This window comes from Rhinolophus ferrumequinum, chromosome 24 (assembly GCF_004115265.2).
Source record: "Rhinolophus ferrumequinum isolate MPI-CBG mRhiFer1 chromosome 24, mRhiFer1_v1.p, whole genome shotgun sequence".
Classification (NCBI taxonomy): Eukaryota; Metazoa; Chordata; class Mammalia; order Chiroptera; family Rhinolophidae; genus Rhinolophus; species Rhinolophus ferrumequinum.
In genome coordinates, this window is record NC_046307.1 from 3041273 (window position 1) to 3057625 (window position 16353).

Sequence of the window (16353 nt, forward strand, 5' to 3'; positions counted from 1 at the left end):
CTAGCTCTGACCCCAATGTGTGTGGACAGAGCAGCACAGGTATGGAGGTCACAGGACGTGCTTTCAGGGGCCCCTCTGCAGAGCCCACAGCCTGGGATGGGGACACACAATGGCCATGCAGGCTAAACATGGTCACCAAGGTGGTGGGGGTGACAGGACCAACTGGAAGGTCACCGGGCTGCTTTGTGCTGAAGGCTCCTCTGGGGAGGTGGCGGCTAAGCTGAGACCTGGTGCAACCAGGGCAGGAGCTGGGGCAGAGGTCAGCAACCACCTTGAGGGGGTGCCAGACTGGCCTGATGGACAAGCAAAGGCCAGAGAAGCTGGGGCTGGGGTTGAGGGGGGCGGTGTATGTGTGGGTGTGGGTGTGAACTTATGTGTAAGAGTGTGTGGTGTGTGAGGCTACGTGTGCATGTGTATATACATATATGTACGTGCATGTTTGTGAGGTGTGTGTACATGTACTGGTGTATGTGCATGTTTGTGTGTGTGGCGTGTTACATGTGCATGTGTGTACGTGTGTGCACACACGAGTGTGTGTGTGCATGTGAGCTGAGATCTGAGAACGCGGAGTGCTCACTGAAGGTCACACAAGTCCACAGGCATGTCGGGGATTCTCCTTATCACAGGAGAAGCTGCTGCAGGATTCCGTGTGGGGCACTGACATGCTCTGACTGACGTTTTAAACTGTGTTGGCTGCTGTGGGAGGATGAGTGCTAAAAGGGGTGAGCTGTAGGTAACCCGAGGTGGCCCAAGCAGACGATGGTGTCGTAGGTGGTGACCGTGGAGAGGAAGGGGCGTGCTATGGTCAGGACGCAGGAATGATGCCAGGTCAGAATCAAGGGTGGCCCCCACCTTTCACTAGAGCGGATGGAGGGAAGAGGTGCTGCTGCCGGGCTGGGATGAGCACATTTGGGTGTGCAAATTCAAGAGCCCACTACACACGTGAGTGCAGCTGGCTCTGAGTGAGGAGCCCTGTGACCCCCTGGCTGGGCCATGCTGGGCCAGGGCCTCCATCCCGACCAGCAGCAGAGCCCTCCCGTGAGCACGAGACGGCCCTACTCCCCAGTCAGCCAGCACTCTCTGCTACTAGAAACAAACGTCAGGTGGAACGGATCTGGGGCCTAAGGAGACCCCTCAGCAGCACCCATGCCTCGGGGCCAGGCCAGTACAGCGCCCAGGACAAACGCATGGGCCTGGCGCCAAAGAGAGCGTGGGGTCAAGGGCCACGGAGCCCCTCAGCTGGGAGCTTCTGGAGCTGTAGCTCTTTTGAGTCCTTTGCATGACTGCCTTGGGGAACTGAGGTGGCACACTCCCCCATTACCTCTTCATAGCTACACCTGTAACTCGAGGGCTTTGTACAAATGCCGGGAAGGTCTCACTGCTCTAGGTTTTTACAAAAATCAAAATACTGTGTTGTAACTTAAGAAGCTCCCTGTGCTTCAGCCAGTGTGCCCTCCTGGGCCAAGAGTAAGGGGAGGCCTTGCGACCAGCCCTGACCGCGGGGTCACTGCCTTTTGTCTGGGTGGGGGCCCTCTCCTTCACTGTCCACATTTTGCACTGCAGCACAGGACAAAGGGCCTCTACCTCTGACAGGTGAGACTTGACCTCCATCCTGACAAGTGAGTGCTGACTTCCGATGACATTGCTGGAGCTTGAGCCACAGTCAAAGCAGGTGTCGGAGAGGGACAGTGAGGTGGCCTCTGAGAGTGGCATGGCAGGACTGCTGCAGGGTCAGCATCCTCCAAGATCATCCAAAGTAGGGCTCTGCCAAAGTCCAGCCGCAGGCCAGGAAGGGAGGATTGATGCATACTCCCTGGACACTGACCAGGAAGGCACAGGTCCTTCCTGAAGTTTCCGTATGTTCCAGGGTGAGCTCTCCCAGCACACCAAAGCCCACTCCTGTGGGGCCTGGCACCGGGCAGGCGCTTTCTCACCACGTGCCCTCCACGCGCCCATCACTGAGTGCCAAGTCGGGGCCCCGGTGCTCACCTCCCGCAGGGGTATGATGAGGTGGCAGGCATCCTCCTCCTTGCTGGCGAAGCAGATGTAGTTGGTGGAGATGAACATCTGACCGGGGATGTGCAGCTTGTTGAACGGCGTCCACAGGGTGCAGCTCGTGTGGCCGTCCAGGCGCTCATCCCCAGGCAGCCGGAACGTGGCCCGGTAACTCTCATTCTTGGCTCGGGCATCCAGATCTCTGGGAAACCACAGTGCAGGCGGGAGGGAAGGGGACAAGAGTTGGGTTTCCACATGGGATCTGGGCTCTTTGGGGTCCTCCCATGAGCAAGTCGTGCCCAGGGATCTTAAAGTCCAATAAAACATGCACCCTAAATGGCCAAGTAGAATGTGGGAAATTCGTACGACCAGCCCAGGACTGGTCAGCAAACAACATGCTCTCTGAGACCTAAGGGCTGTGGAGGTCACCTGGAGGCTGACAGGGTGACATGTCACTTGCCCAGAGGATCTCTGCACCTGCTCTGCTGCTTCTCACGGGGAAGACCCAGCCCCACCTAGAAACCAGGGTAAGGACCTCCCAACAGGCAGATGCGGAGTTAAGACTAAAGCACATGCTGCTGCTGCTTGATTTAAAACACACACTTGCCTGGCCTATGACTGTGAGGTGGCCTGGCACCCTGCTCCTCAGCCCTGCGGTGGCTCGGACCTTGTAAACACCTTTCTCTCCCCAGCTCCATGGAGGCTGCCAGCAGCCTGAGTAGGGCCTGGAGGGGACACCTTGATGGCCAGTGCCAGAGACTGCCAAGTACCAGCCCTGCTCCTTTTCCTTCCAGAAGGTGCCAGAAGCCAGGCCGTCGCTCACACCAGGAGAGTGACATCTTTGGACAGTGCTCTGGTCCTGGAGATGCACCCCAGGCCGCGGGCCTAGGCCATGGCTCTGAGCACGTGGGTGTGAACGGGCTGTGGGGCCCAGGGCTTCATGGAACCTCTGCGCTCCCAGACAGCCTTGTGAGTTTCCTATGAAGCTACGATGCAGGAGCAGACGGAAGTACTCTGGAGGGGCTGGCCACCTTTATCGGTGCCTTTGTCTACCAATCCCCACAAACAGGCAGAGACCTCAGACCTTCCTGGCTGCACTCCAGTGCCAGGCCTGGCCCCATGGCTATGGCTACGAGGGGCCACTGGCCAAGGGGTGCCGAGAGGAGCTGTCAGTCACAGGGGTGGAGGCTGTGCACCCTGGGACCTGGCCACTAAAGCCGGCCAGAGCAGCCTCTCAGGGCACCTGACAGGTGGTGGGGACAGGCTGGCAGCTGGCTGCAGGCTCACAACCTGGCTCTACTGCTAACTCGCTGCGGGGCCTTGGGCCAGTTACTCAACCTCTCTGTTCCTCAGCTTCCACTCTGAGACCAAGGAGTGTGTGCAACCTCTCCATCACGGGGTGGTGAGAGAGAACGTGCTTCTCAGGACAACCCCTCTGCGGCTCTCGGTGCCCTCCCGCCACCACACCTTCCCCGGCCCCTCCCGCAGGTCCTCCAGCCCGGGCAACGCACCGCTTCAGAGCCGAGATGTTCCGAAGCGGCCGGGCGGGCCTGGGCAGCGCCCTGTCCTCCAGGAAGCGCTCACTGTCCAGCAGCTGACGCATGGCCAGGTTGGCCAGCTGCTCCATGAGCTTGAAGGTCTCTCCAATGTTGAGGAACATGGAAAAGAAGAGCTCCTGGTCCCGGGTGTCCACGCGGATGCTCTCAGGGAACAGCAGGGTGGCGTTCTTCTCCAGCCGCGTGACATCCACCCACTGCACCACGAGGCTCACTGGACGGCCACAGAGAGAGACACACCACCAGGTCAAATGGGCCGGAGGGCAGGCTCCTGACCCCCACGTGCACCTGGCAGCCAATGGGGGGAGTTGCACCCCGAGCCTAGCTGCGCTGGGACATGTGCTCCGTGAGGAGACAGTGCCGCTGGGGTCTCCACTGCATCCCCGGCCAAGCCAGCGCTGGCCCAGGAACAGACTGGGTGCACGTTTGCCCCACGAATGGCTAACATGACATGAATGAACGTGTACACATGACCTAGTTGAGATCCTGGCCCCAAGAAGCCCCATCTAGCGGGAGTGCAGATATGGGAACAGAAGTCACAACACGGTGTGACCAGCACAGAGAAGACACCAGCCAAGCAGGACGAGGAGGTAGGTGCAAGGGCGGGAGAAGGCCTTACTGGGGTTGGGAAAGGCAACACTGGGACAGCTGAATCCCTGGGGGCTCTTTGTCAGGGTGAGGTGGCAGCAGAGGACACTGGCTGTCCCTGGGGACTCTGCTTTGTATCCAGGGCTTCCCCCAGGGAGGGATCTACAGCACCAAGGCACGGCGTGCCCTGCAGCCGCTCATGGACACGTGTGCCTCGAATATTCCACTTCACAGAAAGAGGGAGGCCCCGTGCAGAAAGTCACTATGTGAAGAACCATGCCGGTGGACAGAAATGGCAGGAGCCCCCAAGAGCCGGTGTGGGCCTGGCTCACATCGGGGCGTCCCTGTCTGGGCCAACGCTGAGGTGGCAGTTGGTTTTGGGGAGACCCTGTGGTGGGTGTGTGGGGACAGAATATCTGGGGAACGAGAGGAAGCAGACTCCTCAGGGACTTCGGCTGTCTGGAGGCGGTGAATTTTCTGGAAGTGAGGTGCAGGGGCAGAGGAACTGAGGAAGACAGGAGCAGCTGGGGGCCGGGGGGCCGGAGAGGCGCCCGTGCTCACCTTCCTTGCCCAGCAGGAAGGAATAGAAGCACAGGTGGTTGACGCTCAGGTAGAGCCAGCCCTGCCTGGGCACACGGCCCTTCCAGAAGCTGCAGGAATAGTAGTTGACCAGCTTCTCCCCCTCGGGCATCCCGAACTGCTTCCGCATCTTCAGCTCAGCCTCCTTAAACTTCCCGGGGTCCTCGTCTCCCTGGGGCTGCAGGTTCTTGTTCTCTTCCGCGATGATACCCTGCAGGAGGACGCACAGACTGGTTCTCAGCAGGCCCAGGGTTCCCGCGGCCTGGACGGGCAAAGGCCAGGGCAGAGCCTGGGGAACCAGGTGGTGGCACCCAGACACCATCCTCAGGGCCACGGCCGAGGTCGGCACCCAGTCAGCTGCTCTGGCAGCCAGTGGTCAACACACATGGTCGGACAGATGCTGCCCAGCTGAGTGGGAAGTTCCCTCAACTCCCTGAACTATTACCACCACGGGCGTGGAACGTGACTTTTTACTACAACACTGATTTTTATACAAAATTCCTAAAAAATGCACAGAGTAGAAAATTGTACTCAGTGAAAAGGGACTCTCCTGCCACCCCCGAGGCCACTCTCCCAGTTTCCTCCCAGACACGCAGGCACTAGTGTACCTTTAAGCAGAAACGTGCATTTCTCTTTCCCTTTCTTTACTCAGATGGCTTTCTGCTGTGGCACTGTTCTGTGAAGCGTCCTTCTCACGATGATGTCTTGGAGAAGTTCTGTATTTGCGCCCTCCTCCCCCATATCCCCCCGGGGGTCCCTGCCTCTCGACCCCACCCACAGACCAGCCGCAGGGCCCAGCCGCCTCAGGGCATATCCATGCTAACTGCATCCTGCCTGCACCTTCACTGGCTCAGGGAGCCCAGGATGACACTCTGGGCCACAGGGCCAGCCCCAAACCTCTTGGGGTAAGAGGCTCTTAGCACACTCAGCTCAAAAGGTACACACAGACCTTCCAGGTCAATTACTCAATACACTAAGGTAATTCATGGCCACTGCTTGTGGCCTTGCCTGCTGCTTGCGCTGGGCCTCCTGTCCCGCCATCCGTGGGCAGGGAAGACAGCCAGGAGCTGGGGCAGGACCCGAAGGGGAGGTGTGCTCCATGCCGTCTATCTCAGAGCAGCCGGCACTGCTGTAGCTGTGACTTCAACATCTCTCCCTCAAGTTGCCTGTGGTGCCGGCGGAGCGCTCCTGTAGGAACTGGCTCTAATCTGGGCAAAAGGCCTGGCAAAGCCCTCTCATTATCAAGGCCCTGCCTTTGTTTCTCCACCCACTGTAACCCCTCCAGTGGAAAGCACAAGGTGGGCCCTGGACAGCCTGGGGGCCACCACTGGCTGCCCTGTCCCTGGGGCCACCTTCCTAGGTTTCCACCAGCAGCTGCACCTGGGAGACCCCCATGCAGGGAGCAGAGGGGCTGACACGGCCTGTCTACATTCTCCACCGGCCTCTACTCAAGGAGTAACGCTCCGCACCAACGGAAATGAGCCTGCCTGGCTCACAGCCTGGGATTTTCTGTTTGTTGGCAGATATCGCTGGACTGTAAAAATCACAGGGTAGACTTTCAATTCTGGATTCCATGTCTTTAATAGTTTTAGAAATATTCACGTTTCCTATTTCTTCCTGAGCCTTAGTGTCAGTTCTGTGATGGGGTAGGCCAAGTAACGGCCCCCAAAGATGTCCACACCCCAACCCCCAGAACCTGGGAAAATGTGACCTTTCAGAGCAAAGGGGACTCTGCAGATGTGGTTAAGTAAGGTCTCTGAGGTGGAGATCCTGGATTATGTGGGTGAGCCCAAACTAATCAGAGGGGTCCTTTTAGGAGGGAAGAAGGTCAGGGTCACAGAGGGGATGAGAAGGGGGACTGACTGATTGACCGGGAGATGCCATGCTGCTGGCACTAAAGATGGAGGAAGGGGCCAAGAGCCAAGGAACACGAGTGCTCTCTAGAAGCTGGAAAAAGACTGTAATAAACTATCCATCTTGTCTACATTCTTAAGTTTACAGGCTTAGTGGCCTAAAACAACACAAATTCATTCTCTTTCCAATCAGGAGGTCAGCCCTTCTTTGTGCTGTTTGGCGGATTGGTTTGTTTGAGCCTGGCATATATGAAGCAGTTATATTATTATTCTTATCACTATTGCTGTAGCCGAGCTTGCCCACGAGGACAGTGAAGGCTTGCCGCTGCCCTCTGCCTGTTTTTCTGGAGCTAGGAGGTAACACAGGTCTCGCCTTAAACCCAAAGTGCACAGAGAAGAGCTGAGGAACTCTTGGTGCCGTCTGCCAGGTCTAGGAAGTGCTGGTGTCATGAGGTCACAAGGGCCCAAAGCAACTCAGCACCATGAAACTCTGACCCAGTAAGAGACCTCCCAGGAATCTAACCTAAAGCAATAATCCAAGAAAGAAAAATGACACATACATCCAGGTAAACGCTCATTAGTGTTAATTATCGCCCAAGAGGAAACAGGCTAAACAGCACCATATGTTTTTACATATTGCTACACTTTTCATAACGATCACCTTGATGGCTGTAAAATATCCCACTAAGCAGAGCACATATGACTGACCCATGCCCTGAACAGTGCTCAGCACAGGACCCAGGAGGTGCCCAGGACGCGCTCTGTGGAGAGCGCGCTGCTCCCCGACCAGCGGCCTGTGAGGCACTGCTCCAGTCTTCCAGCGGATGTGCTGCGGGGACACCCTGACTCATATGAATACACCGCAGGGTAAACTGCAAGGAACGGAATAGCTGGGCCAAAGGGTGTGCATTGTTACGTCAGGTTAGTTTTATAATAGAAACATGGCTCCAACTCTCCTATCACGCCCAGCGCCTTCCTCCACCAGCCAAGGAGCTGGCGGGCAGCTGCGTACCTGTATGCGAGCTCTCAGGCCCCCTGGGGAAGTGGGAGTCCCAGAGGCTGGCCAGGACAGTCAGGGCCTGTGTGGGCAACACGCTCCCTGCCCCTGTCCACACCAGGAGAACGGCGTGGACATTTGGCCTCCACCTCTGTGAACTGGGGATAAGACTGCCACCATCTTGTCTGAAGGTGAAATAAGCGGACGTGTGTGGACACGGCCAGCCCAGAGAAATGCAGGTGAACCTTACGTGTATCTTGCCCTTGACGAAGGTGGTGATATCTTCCTCACTGTCGAAGATGGACAGAGTCTGGAGTAAGTTGTTTTCCAGCCATTCCCAGTGTTTTGTAATCTCTTTGCGAGAAGAACCTAGGGGAGGTTTGGTTGAGTAAAGAAAAGGAAAATCACATAATTACCAGGCCTTAACCCTGAACTCAAAGAAGAGTGATTACATGGGTGACCTAATTTGCTATGTCCAAGTGACTACAATCTTTAAGGTGCTTACTCTTTTCCTTCTTAAGCTTTACATATATGCATATTACAGAAGTCATACATGGTCCTATAAAAATGAAAAATAAAAGAATTCAGGCAGACTTGCAGAGAGTTACACGGGAAATAAATCCTCTTTACCCTAATACTGAGTAAGAATGACCACCAGTTTCCTATGTGTCTCGCCAGAAATGGTCTATACAAGTTTGCTGACTTACAAAGATTTTTCTTCGAGCTAAAAGGACATAATGTGGTCTTCGATACACAGGTGACTCACTAGACACAGTCAGATTGGGTGTAAGTGATAGGAGTCCACAGATGGTAGCTGGAGCTTCCTGTAGGACCCCTCGCCCTGGTGGCCCTAGCCGGTCTCAATGGGCAGGGCAGGCCGGGCCAGTGGCTACCACCCCCTCTGGAGTCAGATGCACCCACCCAGGCCTTTGCAGGCAGTGCTCCTTCCTTTTCCGGTTCACATTGCCACCCTGCTCTTGTCTCCTCTGGGAAGCCCTGTTTGACCCCTTCAGCTTCTGGCCGGCCCCCAGTGTCTGCCTACCTATGACGTGGTCTTCCCTTCCTCAGGGAGGGGCTCTGAAGGCCCAGTGCAAGTGGAAAAACAGAGAAGGCAGCCCAATGCCATTCCCAAGGGGCAGGGCAGCTGTGCAGTCGGCTCCCAGCAGGGAACTGGGCAAAGGTGCCCCAGGAGGAGAAGCAAAGGGATGTAGGAAGTGTCAGCCTGGCCTGGTTTCCCCTGCCCCCAGCACCCCATTTCTGGGGGTTTTGCATGTGCCAGACATGGGGTTTGCACTCAAGAATTGCTTTCTGAATGAATGAATGCAAGAATAAGAAGAGGTATGAAGGCCCGGCATTCCCTTGGCTATCCTGCACGGGACAGTGGATGGACCATGAGCACCCCGATGGCCCAGTTGATCCCGTAATCCCGGGAAGGCCCACACACTTGGCATGGAGGAGCCTGAGCAAAACCACAGTCCAGCACGGCTGTGGACCAGGCATGTTTGCAGAGCGCCTGATCCCGGGCACCCCCCGCCCTTCCCTACCTGGAAACACTCTTCCACCAGCTGAAAACTCAGCCCTGACCCTGCCCTGGGCCTGGCTGACCCAGACCCAGACACCTGCTACCTGCTCATTGCTCTGTCACATGCCACAGCCTTACTGTCTTGGTTGGGGTTGATGCTCGTTTCTTTACATTTATGGCAGCAGCTCAGCACCTTAGCAAGCAGTTCTCAGGAAGGACCCTCTCCATGGGCCTGTACGAGGACACCCACGTGAAAGCAATTAAACCTGGGCTTATACAATTCACAGTGAGCCACAACAGGCAAGCAAAACTACTCTGGATCATCCATACATTACTGTTTTTTGCTTTTTGTCTTTGCATGTTTATTACAGTCTCCTTTCCTGGTCTGGTTAGTAGGGGAAGGGAGTTATTTCTCTTTTTGCCAAGACTCACATTTGAAGTTAAATTTGCACATGATGCAACTCTATTGTATCATTCCCTTTTACACACATGTTCTTGGCAGCCTAAAACAGAAGAGATCTCATCTATACTGCATGTAGTTATAAACATCTACATGTGCACATTTAAAAGCATTATTAGATAAAAGTAACAAGCTTCATTTAGGACTAAGTAAACACTTAAATTATGCCATCTTCATGCTGGGTACTGGGAATAAAAAGAATATAAACGCTAATTAAATTAATCACTGCCACTTGTTTTCAGAAGCTTTTGTGGATTATTTTATTTAATTCTTAAAGCACCCTGGACACAGGTACCATTATTTTCACTTTATAGGATGAAACTGAGGCACAGAGAGGTTAAATTGCCCAAGGTCACACAGCTGGGAAGCGACCAAACCATAATCCTAACCCAGGCTGCCCAGCTGCAGAGCTACCCTCACCCTCAGGGAGCTGTCAGTCTGGCAGGAGAGCCGGCAAGTCCTAAGGAGCAAGAAGGAAGGGTGGGTGTTCGGGCCTGGGGACTCTGGGAAGGTTCTCCACAGGAGGTGACATCAGAGAGGGAGGAGGAAGTCAGGTGGACGTGGAGGGATGCCGGTGGAGGTGGGAACTTCAGGCCCTGTAAGTATCCTGACCGGCTGAAGGCCACATGTGAGCTGAAGAGAGGAGGACAGAAATGGAGGCAGGCAGATGCTGGAAGTCCTTCAGTGGCCAGCTGAGGTGCCAGCAGGACCATGTCTGGTTTTGGAGCACTGAGGGGGCGAGAGTGGGTGTAGAGGAGGAGGCATGGCAGAAGCCAGGGTAGGGACAGGGGGCGGGTAGGAGGGGAGCAGGTCAGCGTGTGGCCTGAGGCTAAGGGCCGGGGTCTCCCAGCGCCAGGCCCCGCTGCCGCCAAAGGGGTTCCCGCACAGCACGGCCACACCCTCTCCCCACAGTGAGGTGGATCTCACTGCCACTGCCCCCTGCCCATCTACTCCCCAACAAAGAGCACCGCTGAGACAGAGATGAAAATCTCGAGGGCCCATTAAGAGGTAAGCATCTCCTCATGGCCCAGGTACACACAGACCAACCTGAGCCCCGCTCAGGGACAGCCCCCACCCCACAGGAAGCTCCTCTCCCCTATGGTTCGGGTCCTGGCAAAGGGGGCTGTGCCGGCTGCTGCCCACCCTATGCCTTCGGCCCTGACCCCTCCTCTCCTGAAGCTGGGGTCCAGCTGTGAGTACTCTCGTCCTCTCTTCTCAAGTCCTCAAGGAAAACCATTATCCTGGGGGACAGCGATACTGTAGCTTCTAGCATGTGGAGGTATTCAGCGTAGGGGCATAGGGGCGTGAGCAGGTGCTCTGGGTTTGAACTACAGTTCTGTGTGACCTTGGGCAAGTTAGTTAACTCTTCTGGGCTACACTCTGCTCATTTTCAAAAGAGGGGAAACCAAAGTTCTGCCTTCTGGAGTTGTTGGGAGGCTATGACTGTTTTATCCGAGTGACCTCAGCCAGATGCCCAGTGGAAGGGGACTTCCTCCCAGATTCTCAGAAAGGGGTGTGTGTTTCCTCCTGGGAGGACAGTTGCAGCTGATTCTCCTTGTTCACAGTAGTTATGTCCCAGGGAATCTCCTACAATACTGATTTCGTCAAGACTGCTCCCAGGGGAGCAGCAGGGCTAAGTTCCTTAGAGCCTCTGGTCAAATTTTCATTAAAGATCAATATCGAATTTTATTTTATGCATCTTTCTGTTTAAAGGCACCTTATTAATATAAGTTAATTCCCTAACCATGAACTCGCGGCCAGCACACTGTCACCCAGGCCTGAAGAAAGCTCAGCCAGCACGTACTGATTCCCCAGGGACACCACCCAGCGCTGCCACACTAGCTGGGGACACTTTAAACAACAAACTATCAAGAAAAAACAATGGGAAAAACATGGCAATTAGGGCACGAAAAGGACACTTACTTATGGTTTGAGATGACAGAAGAAGTCAGAGGGGCACCTTGCTCCAACTCAGCTAGGAACCTGCTCTGCACGTGCTCAGTCCCACAAATGCCCATAAATGACTCAGGACACTGCAGGGCCCGGGGCCAGCTGAGCTGCCTTCCTAAGCGGGACACTGGCCTGCGCTGTGCTGAGGGGCACTGCTGGGTTCTCAGGGGGCAACGGCCAGCCTAGGAACTTGGGCTGCGTCCCCTCCCTCCTGGCCCCCCTCAGGGCAGGCCCTGTGCACCCCTCATGATCCAGGGCACCTACCACTCGCCACCGTCCAGTAGATCTGCGAGTCCTGGGTCTGGTGCAGGATCCGGTAAGGGGCCACGCGGGCACTGGAGTCCAGCACCACGTCCAGGGTGCCCACAAGAAGACCTGGGAACAGGGAGAGAGGTGAAGGGTAAGGGAGGGCAGCACTGAGAGCTGAGCATGGCGGCCAGGGCGAGGCCCGGGGGAAAAACACCGTGCAGCACCTTCTTCCATCAAATGGCTGCGTTTTCCTCAAGGCAGCTGGTATCTGATCCCTATGACAAAATCCCCTCCCACTTCTTTCAGGAAGCTGCTGCTTATCTTCCTGATGGAAGCAGGGACACAAGGTTTATAAAGCCCAAAGCTTAAACAATCTGGGAGGCCCTCTTGAAGAAAAACACAAAATTAGGTTTGAAAACAAGTATTTCTTTAGACTGAGAAAGTATAACAGTTACAAATTAAAAACAATACCACAAACATCACAAAATCCAGAAAAATTATACAATGTGTTTCATTAACTGCCAGACACATCTCTTCAGTTAAGTTCCTCCCCTCCCCACCGACATTCTTGGCTGTGTATTCTGATGGCTTTTTTCATAAGATAGTGATTTCGTAACATCATTTTCCATATACACAACAGGAAGATAATGTAGTATGAAAAGTTTAAGGAAGTTTCTTTGTAGCTTCGAAAGTCATGACTGAAAAGGACGAGCAAATTTTTAGAAGAGTCCAATTTGAGAAAACACTGATGCAGTTTTTTTTTCATCTTTCTGAAGCATTTTAGGGCATTTCAAGTTTTTCTTCTTATCATGTACACCCTTTGTTAATATCACAATTTCTCAGACAAATCAGAGGAAATGTCTGACTGATTCATTCCTCTTCATTAACTGAATTATCAAGCTATCTAAAAACTTGTTTATTGTTCCTATTCAAAATTTATTTTTTCCTTTTAGTAAAGTGCTGCTTATTTTGTTACCCTTTTCCTGTTGATGTTAGAGTCATTTCTATTAATTTTATTACTCAAGCTTCAACATTTTTGTTTCATATTCCATTTTAATCATTTTTTCCTCTCCAGTCTTTAATAAACGATCAATTACAAAAAAAAAAAAAAAAAAAAAAAAAAAAAAGGTACTCTTCACATATGTCCAAGCCAGGAGTTTGTAACTTCTCATTTGTTTTATTGAAATTTTCTAAAATGCCCTTTTAAATTGCAGTTAAAGTGGCATATTCAAGCTTTATCAGCATTTGGAATAAACGTTTTTTCATTTCTGTTGGAGTTTTTCTGGTCTCGGAAATTTAATTTTCATCCTTACACTGTTGGCACATATGAATTATGAGACCTGAAAGCTTTGGAATGGATGGACCATCTCATCACACTCAGACTCTTCAGTGAGGATTACAGGTTGGCATCTGTTTATAAAAGACAGCTGGAATGAAACCACATCACTAACTGTTCCTTTCCTTGGGAGATGATCAGGAGACCATGATGTCTATGATGGCACAGGGAAGGCCATGGCAGAGGCCCTGGCAGGGCTCACGAAACCTAGCTGGAGTGAGTTCAAGAAATGGTTTCCTGGGGGATATGGAGAGATGAGTGAGGTGGAAAGGGCCTTCTCTGTGCAGGAAGGGGGAGATGGTCCGTCCCACTTGCTGAGACCATCTACGGAAACAGTACAGAACAAGCACTCAAAGCAGCCGATCTGACACACTGGCACCCTGGTGCAACAGAAGGTACTGGGCACCTGCACCTCAATTTCCTACACGGGCTTGCAGGAGCTTCCCAGGGAGACCACTGATCAGTCTCTCCAGAGGGGCTTCTGTTTCATCTCTACTAAGCAGCCTGCCTGGTCAGGAGGCCAGTCCAACACTGGCTCCGGTGATTCTCCAGGCTGTTGGGAGGGAGCCCAAGGCACTGAAGGGAACACAGTCTTCTTGGGACTGGCATAGCCTCTCCCACATTAGGAGGTGTGGCCCAGCAGAGGCTGGCAGCGGTGGTCTCCCATGGGAAGCCTCTGCATTTTGTGGGACTATATTAGCTGCTCATGTTTAAAATCAGGATGTTTCATGGAAAATTCTCTTGATAAATGGGAAAATCTGGCAAGATTGAGCCCAAAGTCCTACATGGCAATAGCCACCAGAGGGGCTCAGGCACTGGTCCAGCCCTGAGCTTGACCCAGCTCTACTCTGGCAGTTCCTGTGCAGCCCCTGAAGCACGAGGGGCCTCAGACACCTGCAGAGGCAATGCCCAGGGGACATTCCTTGGATCTCACAGGCCACACAACCCCAGGAGGGGCCTGTCCAGTCTCATCCTGGGTGAGTGGTGATGCCCACACAAGCACAGGGGCATACCCTGGTTAGCTCAGCAGAACACTGTATACTGGTCATTTGTCAAAGCCTTGGTCTGCAGCTCCAATGGCGCCTTCTCCAATGGGCAGGAGAAGATGGAAGGATTGGGGCCAAGGCCAGTCTGCAGGTCGGGGGAACTCTGATCTTGCTAAAAGGGCAATTCTTTAGTGAGCTGGTAATGAAGGAGGCAAAAGGAAAGGTGGACTGTATCTCTTGGCCACTCAGAGGCCCTTGCGGAAACTGAGGCCGAGGAAGAGGCCCGGGAGATCTCGCTGACTTTCAGCTGTCAAATCCACTCCAGGAAGCTGCACAAGCATCGGCTCAGCGCCGGGAAGCTCACGGTCACCAAGTCCGCGCAGAAGCCGCTGCCAGCCTTCCATGGGTTGGCCGAAGTCTCTCGATCAGCCTCCCAATGCCAGCGCATGTCTTCCTCCAGTCCCCTCCCCGTCCTCATCGGCGCGCCGCCCAGATCTCTGTTCTCGCCTCCCGCCCCCGCCCGGTCCCTGCCTCGCGCCCCCAGGTCTCCGTACTCACCTCCGCCCCCCGCCCGGTCCCTACCCCACGACCCGGGGCCTTTTCCACACCTTCCACCCCCAGCCCGGCCCCCATCACCCAGCCCCGCCAGGCCGGGCCTCGCGACCCCATCCCGTGCCGCGCGCGCTGACGTGCGCGTCCGCGTCGACGCACCGAGGGCAGACCCGTCTGGGCGAGTCGTTCGGCCCGGCCACCGGCGCGCCCTTCCCGCCCGGCCGCCGCGCGCTTCTCACCCGTAAGGCCGCCGCCCTGCCCGTGGCCCCGGCGCCGCTGCAGCACAAAGAAGGGGTTCGCTCGTTCTGTCACCCACAGCGCGTTGGCCACCAGCACCTCCTCTGGGGCCAGCCACATCGTAGGGCCGCTCGTACCGGCCCGGCCGGCCAGGCGGAAACGCCGCCGCTGTCGCCGCGCCTGGGCCGAGCGAGAGGGCGGAGCGGGAGGTGGGCCGAGCGGGCGGCGCCCCCTGGCGGGAGGCCGGACCACCGGGCGCCGGCTCCCCGCCGGCCGCGCGCGGCTCGCCCCGCCGGCCCCGCCCCGCCGGCCCCGCCCCCACGCCCGCCTGCCCCGCGGTGTCCGCCGGCCTCTCGCCCTCGCCGCCGCAGGCCACAGCTCTGCAGCTGCGCCCAGGAGGAACGGCCCAGCCCCGGGCCACGGGCTCTGTTCGGAATGGCAGAGTCCACAGACCAGGGGAACTGGTTGTACAGACACGGCCTCTGGCGTTTTGTGAAAACCTGTCCAGGGTTCGGGGGCGGAGCAATGTAAAGAAATAGCGTTTGGAAGTACACTTTTGCTTATGCTGCAGTGCGACCAGCGTGAACATTGCAAAGGGCGGCTGGAAAAGGGCTAGACGATAGTGGTAATTCTCAGAATTTTGGCACCCAGGCCTAAGACTAGGAGGAACTCCAGGAGCCGACGTTGTCAGAAACCCCCGATACTGGCGGGATCCTTAGAAATCAGTGCAGTTCCCACCAGAGAGATGGGGACACTAAGGCTGGGTGGCTGTGAGGCCAGCAGAAGTTTCTTGCACTGGTATCGGGCGGACAGCCACACGGGGCTGCGTTGCCGGTCCCTGCTCTCCCAGTGCTGGCCTGTAGGGGTCGACCCTTCACAGCCCAAACACACCGTTTTGAGTGAAAGGGGCAGCCGGTAACTCCGTCTGGGACAATAGGCATGAACGCAGAATGTCCAGGGCCAATTGGGATGCAGGATCACCCGCTGGCCTGAGCCTGCCAGGGTCTGGCAGGAGGGCAGAGGGAAGGGGCACTTTAGAATCACCCCACGAGGCTTACGCTGGTTTCAAATTGGTTTTTTGTCATTGGCAATGAAGAATAGAATATGATAGATTTAGGTATAAATAGGCGGTTTCAAGGTTGGTAGCCAGAGTGATCATAGGTCTTCTGAAATGTTGCTTGAGAGAATCAACTTTCAAGATGCAGAGGCTGGTTTTCTTTAAACCTTGGAAACTTAAGCTGATAACATGTTCTTGTGCTGTCAAGAATTTGGTTTCTTCATTCCAGTGATTCTCAAACTTGAGCTACATCAGAATCACCTGCAGGGCTGGTAAAAATGCAGATTGCTGGGCCCTACATCAGAGTATCTGTATTTCTAACAAGTTTCAAGGTGATAACTGCTGCTGCTGCTGCTGGAAACCACCTTTTCAGAATATTCTTTATAAGATGGAAAAGGACAAACGTTTATTTTTTTTAATGTCACTTTAAAAAAAA

At 54.8% G+C, this 16353-nt stretch overlaps 1 protein-coding gene across 3 annotated transcripts in view; it reads right to left on the reverse strand.

The window, feature by feature from the left end:
• TBC1D9B (TBC1 domain family member 9B) overlaps positions 1-15085 on the reverse strand; it is a 37935-nt gene extending 22850 nt beyond the window's left edge. Inside the window, exons 1-6 of one of the 3 annotated variants that reach the window (XM_033096206.1) lie at positions 14863-15085; positions 11765-11875; positions 7819-7937; positions 4701-4929; positions 3507-3765; positions 1990-2197 (exon numbers count right to left, since the gene is read on the reverse strand). In XM_033096206.1, coding sequence (XP_032952097.1) covers positions 1990-2197; positions 3507-3765; positions 4701-4929; positions 7819-7937; positions 11765-11875; positions 14863-14980 — 1044 coding nt within the window. In that variant the 5' untranslated portion in view covers positions 14981-15085. The remainder of the gene's footprint in view (positions 1-1989; positions 2198-3506; positions 3766-4700; positions 4930-7818; positions 7938-11764; positions 11876-14862) is intronic. The other 2 variants (XM_033096205.1, XM_033096208.1) reach the window with 2 other exon arrangements.
• Positions 15086-16353: the final 1268 nt, after the last annotated feature.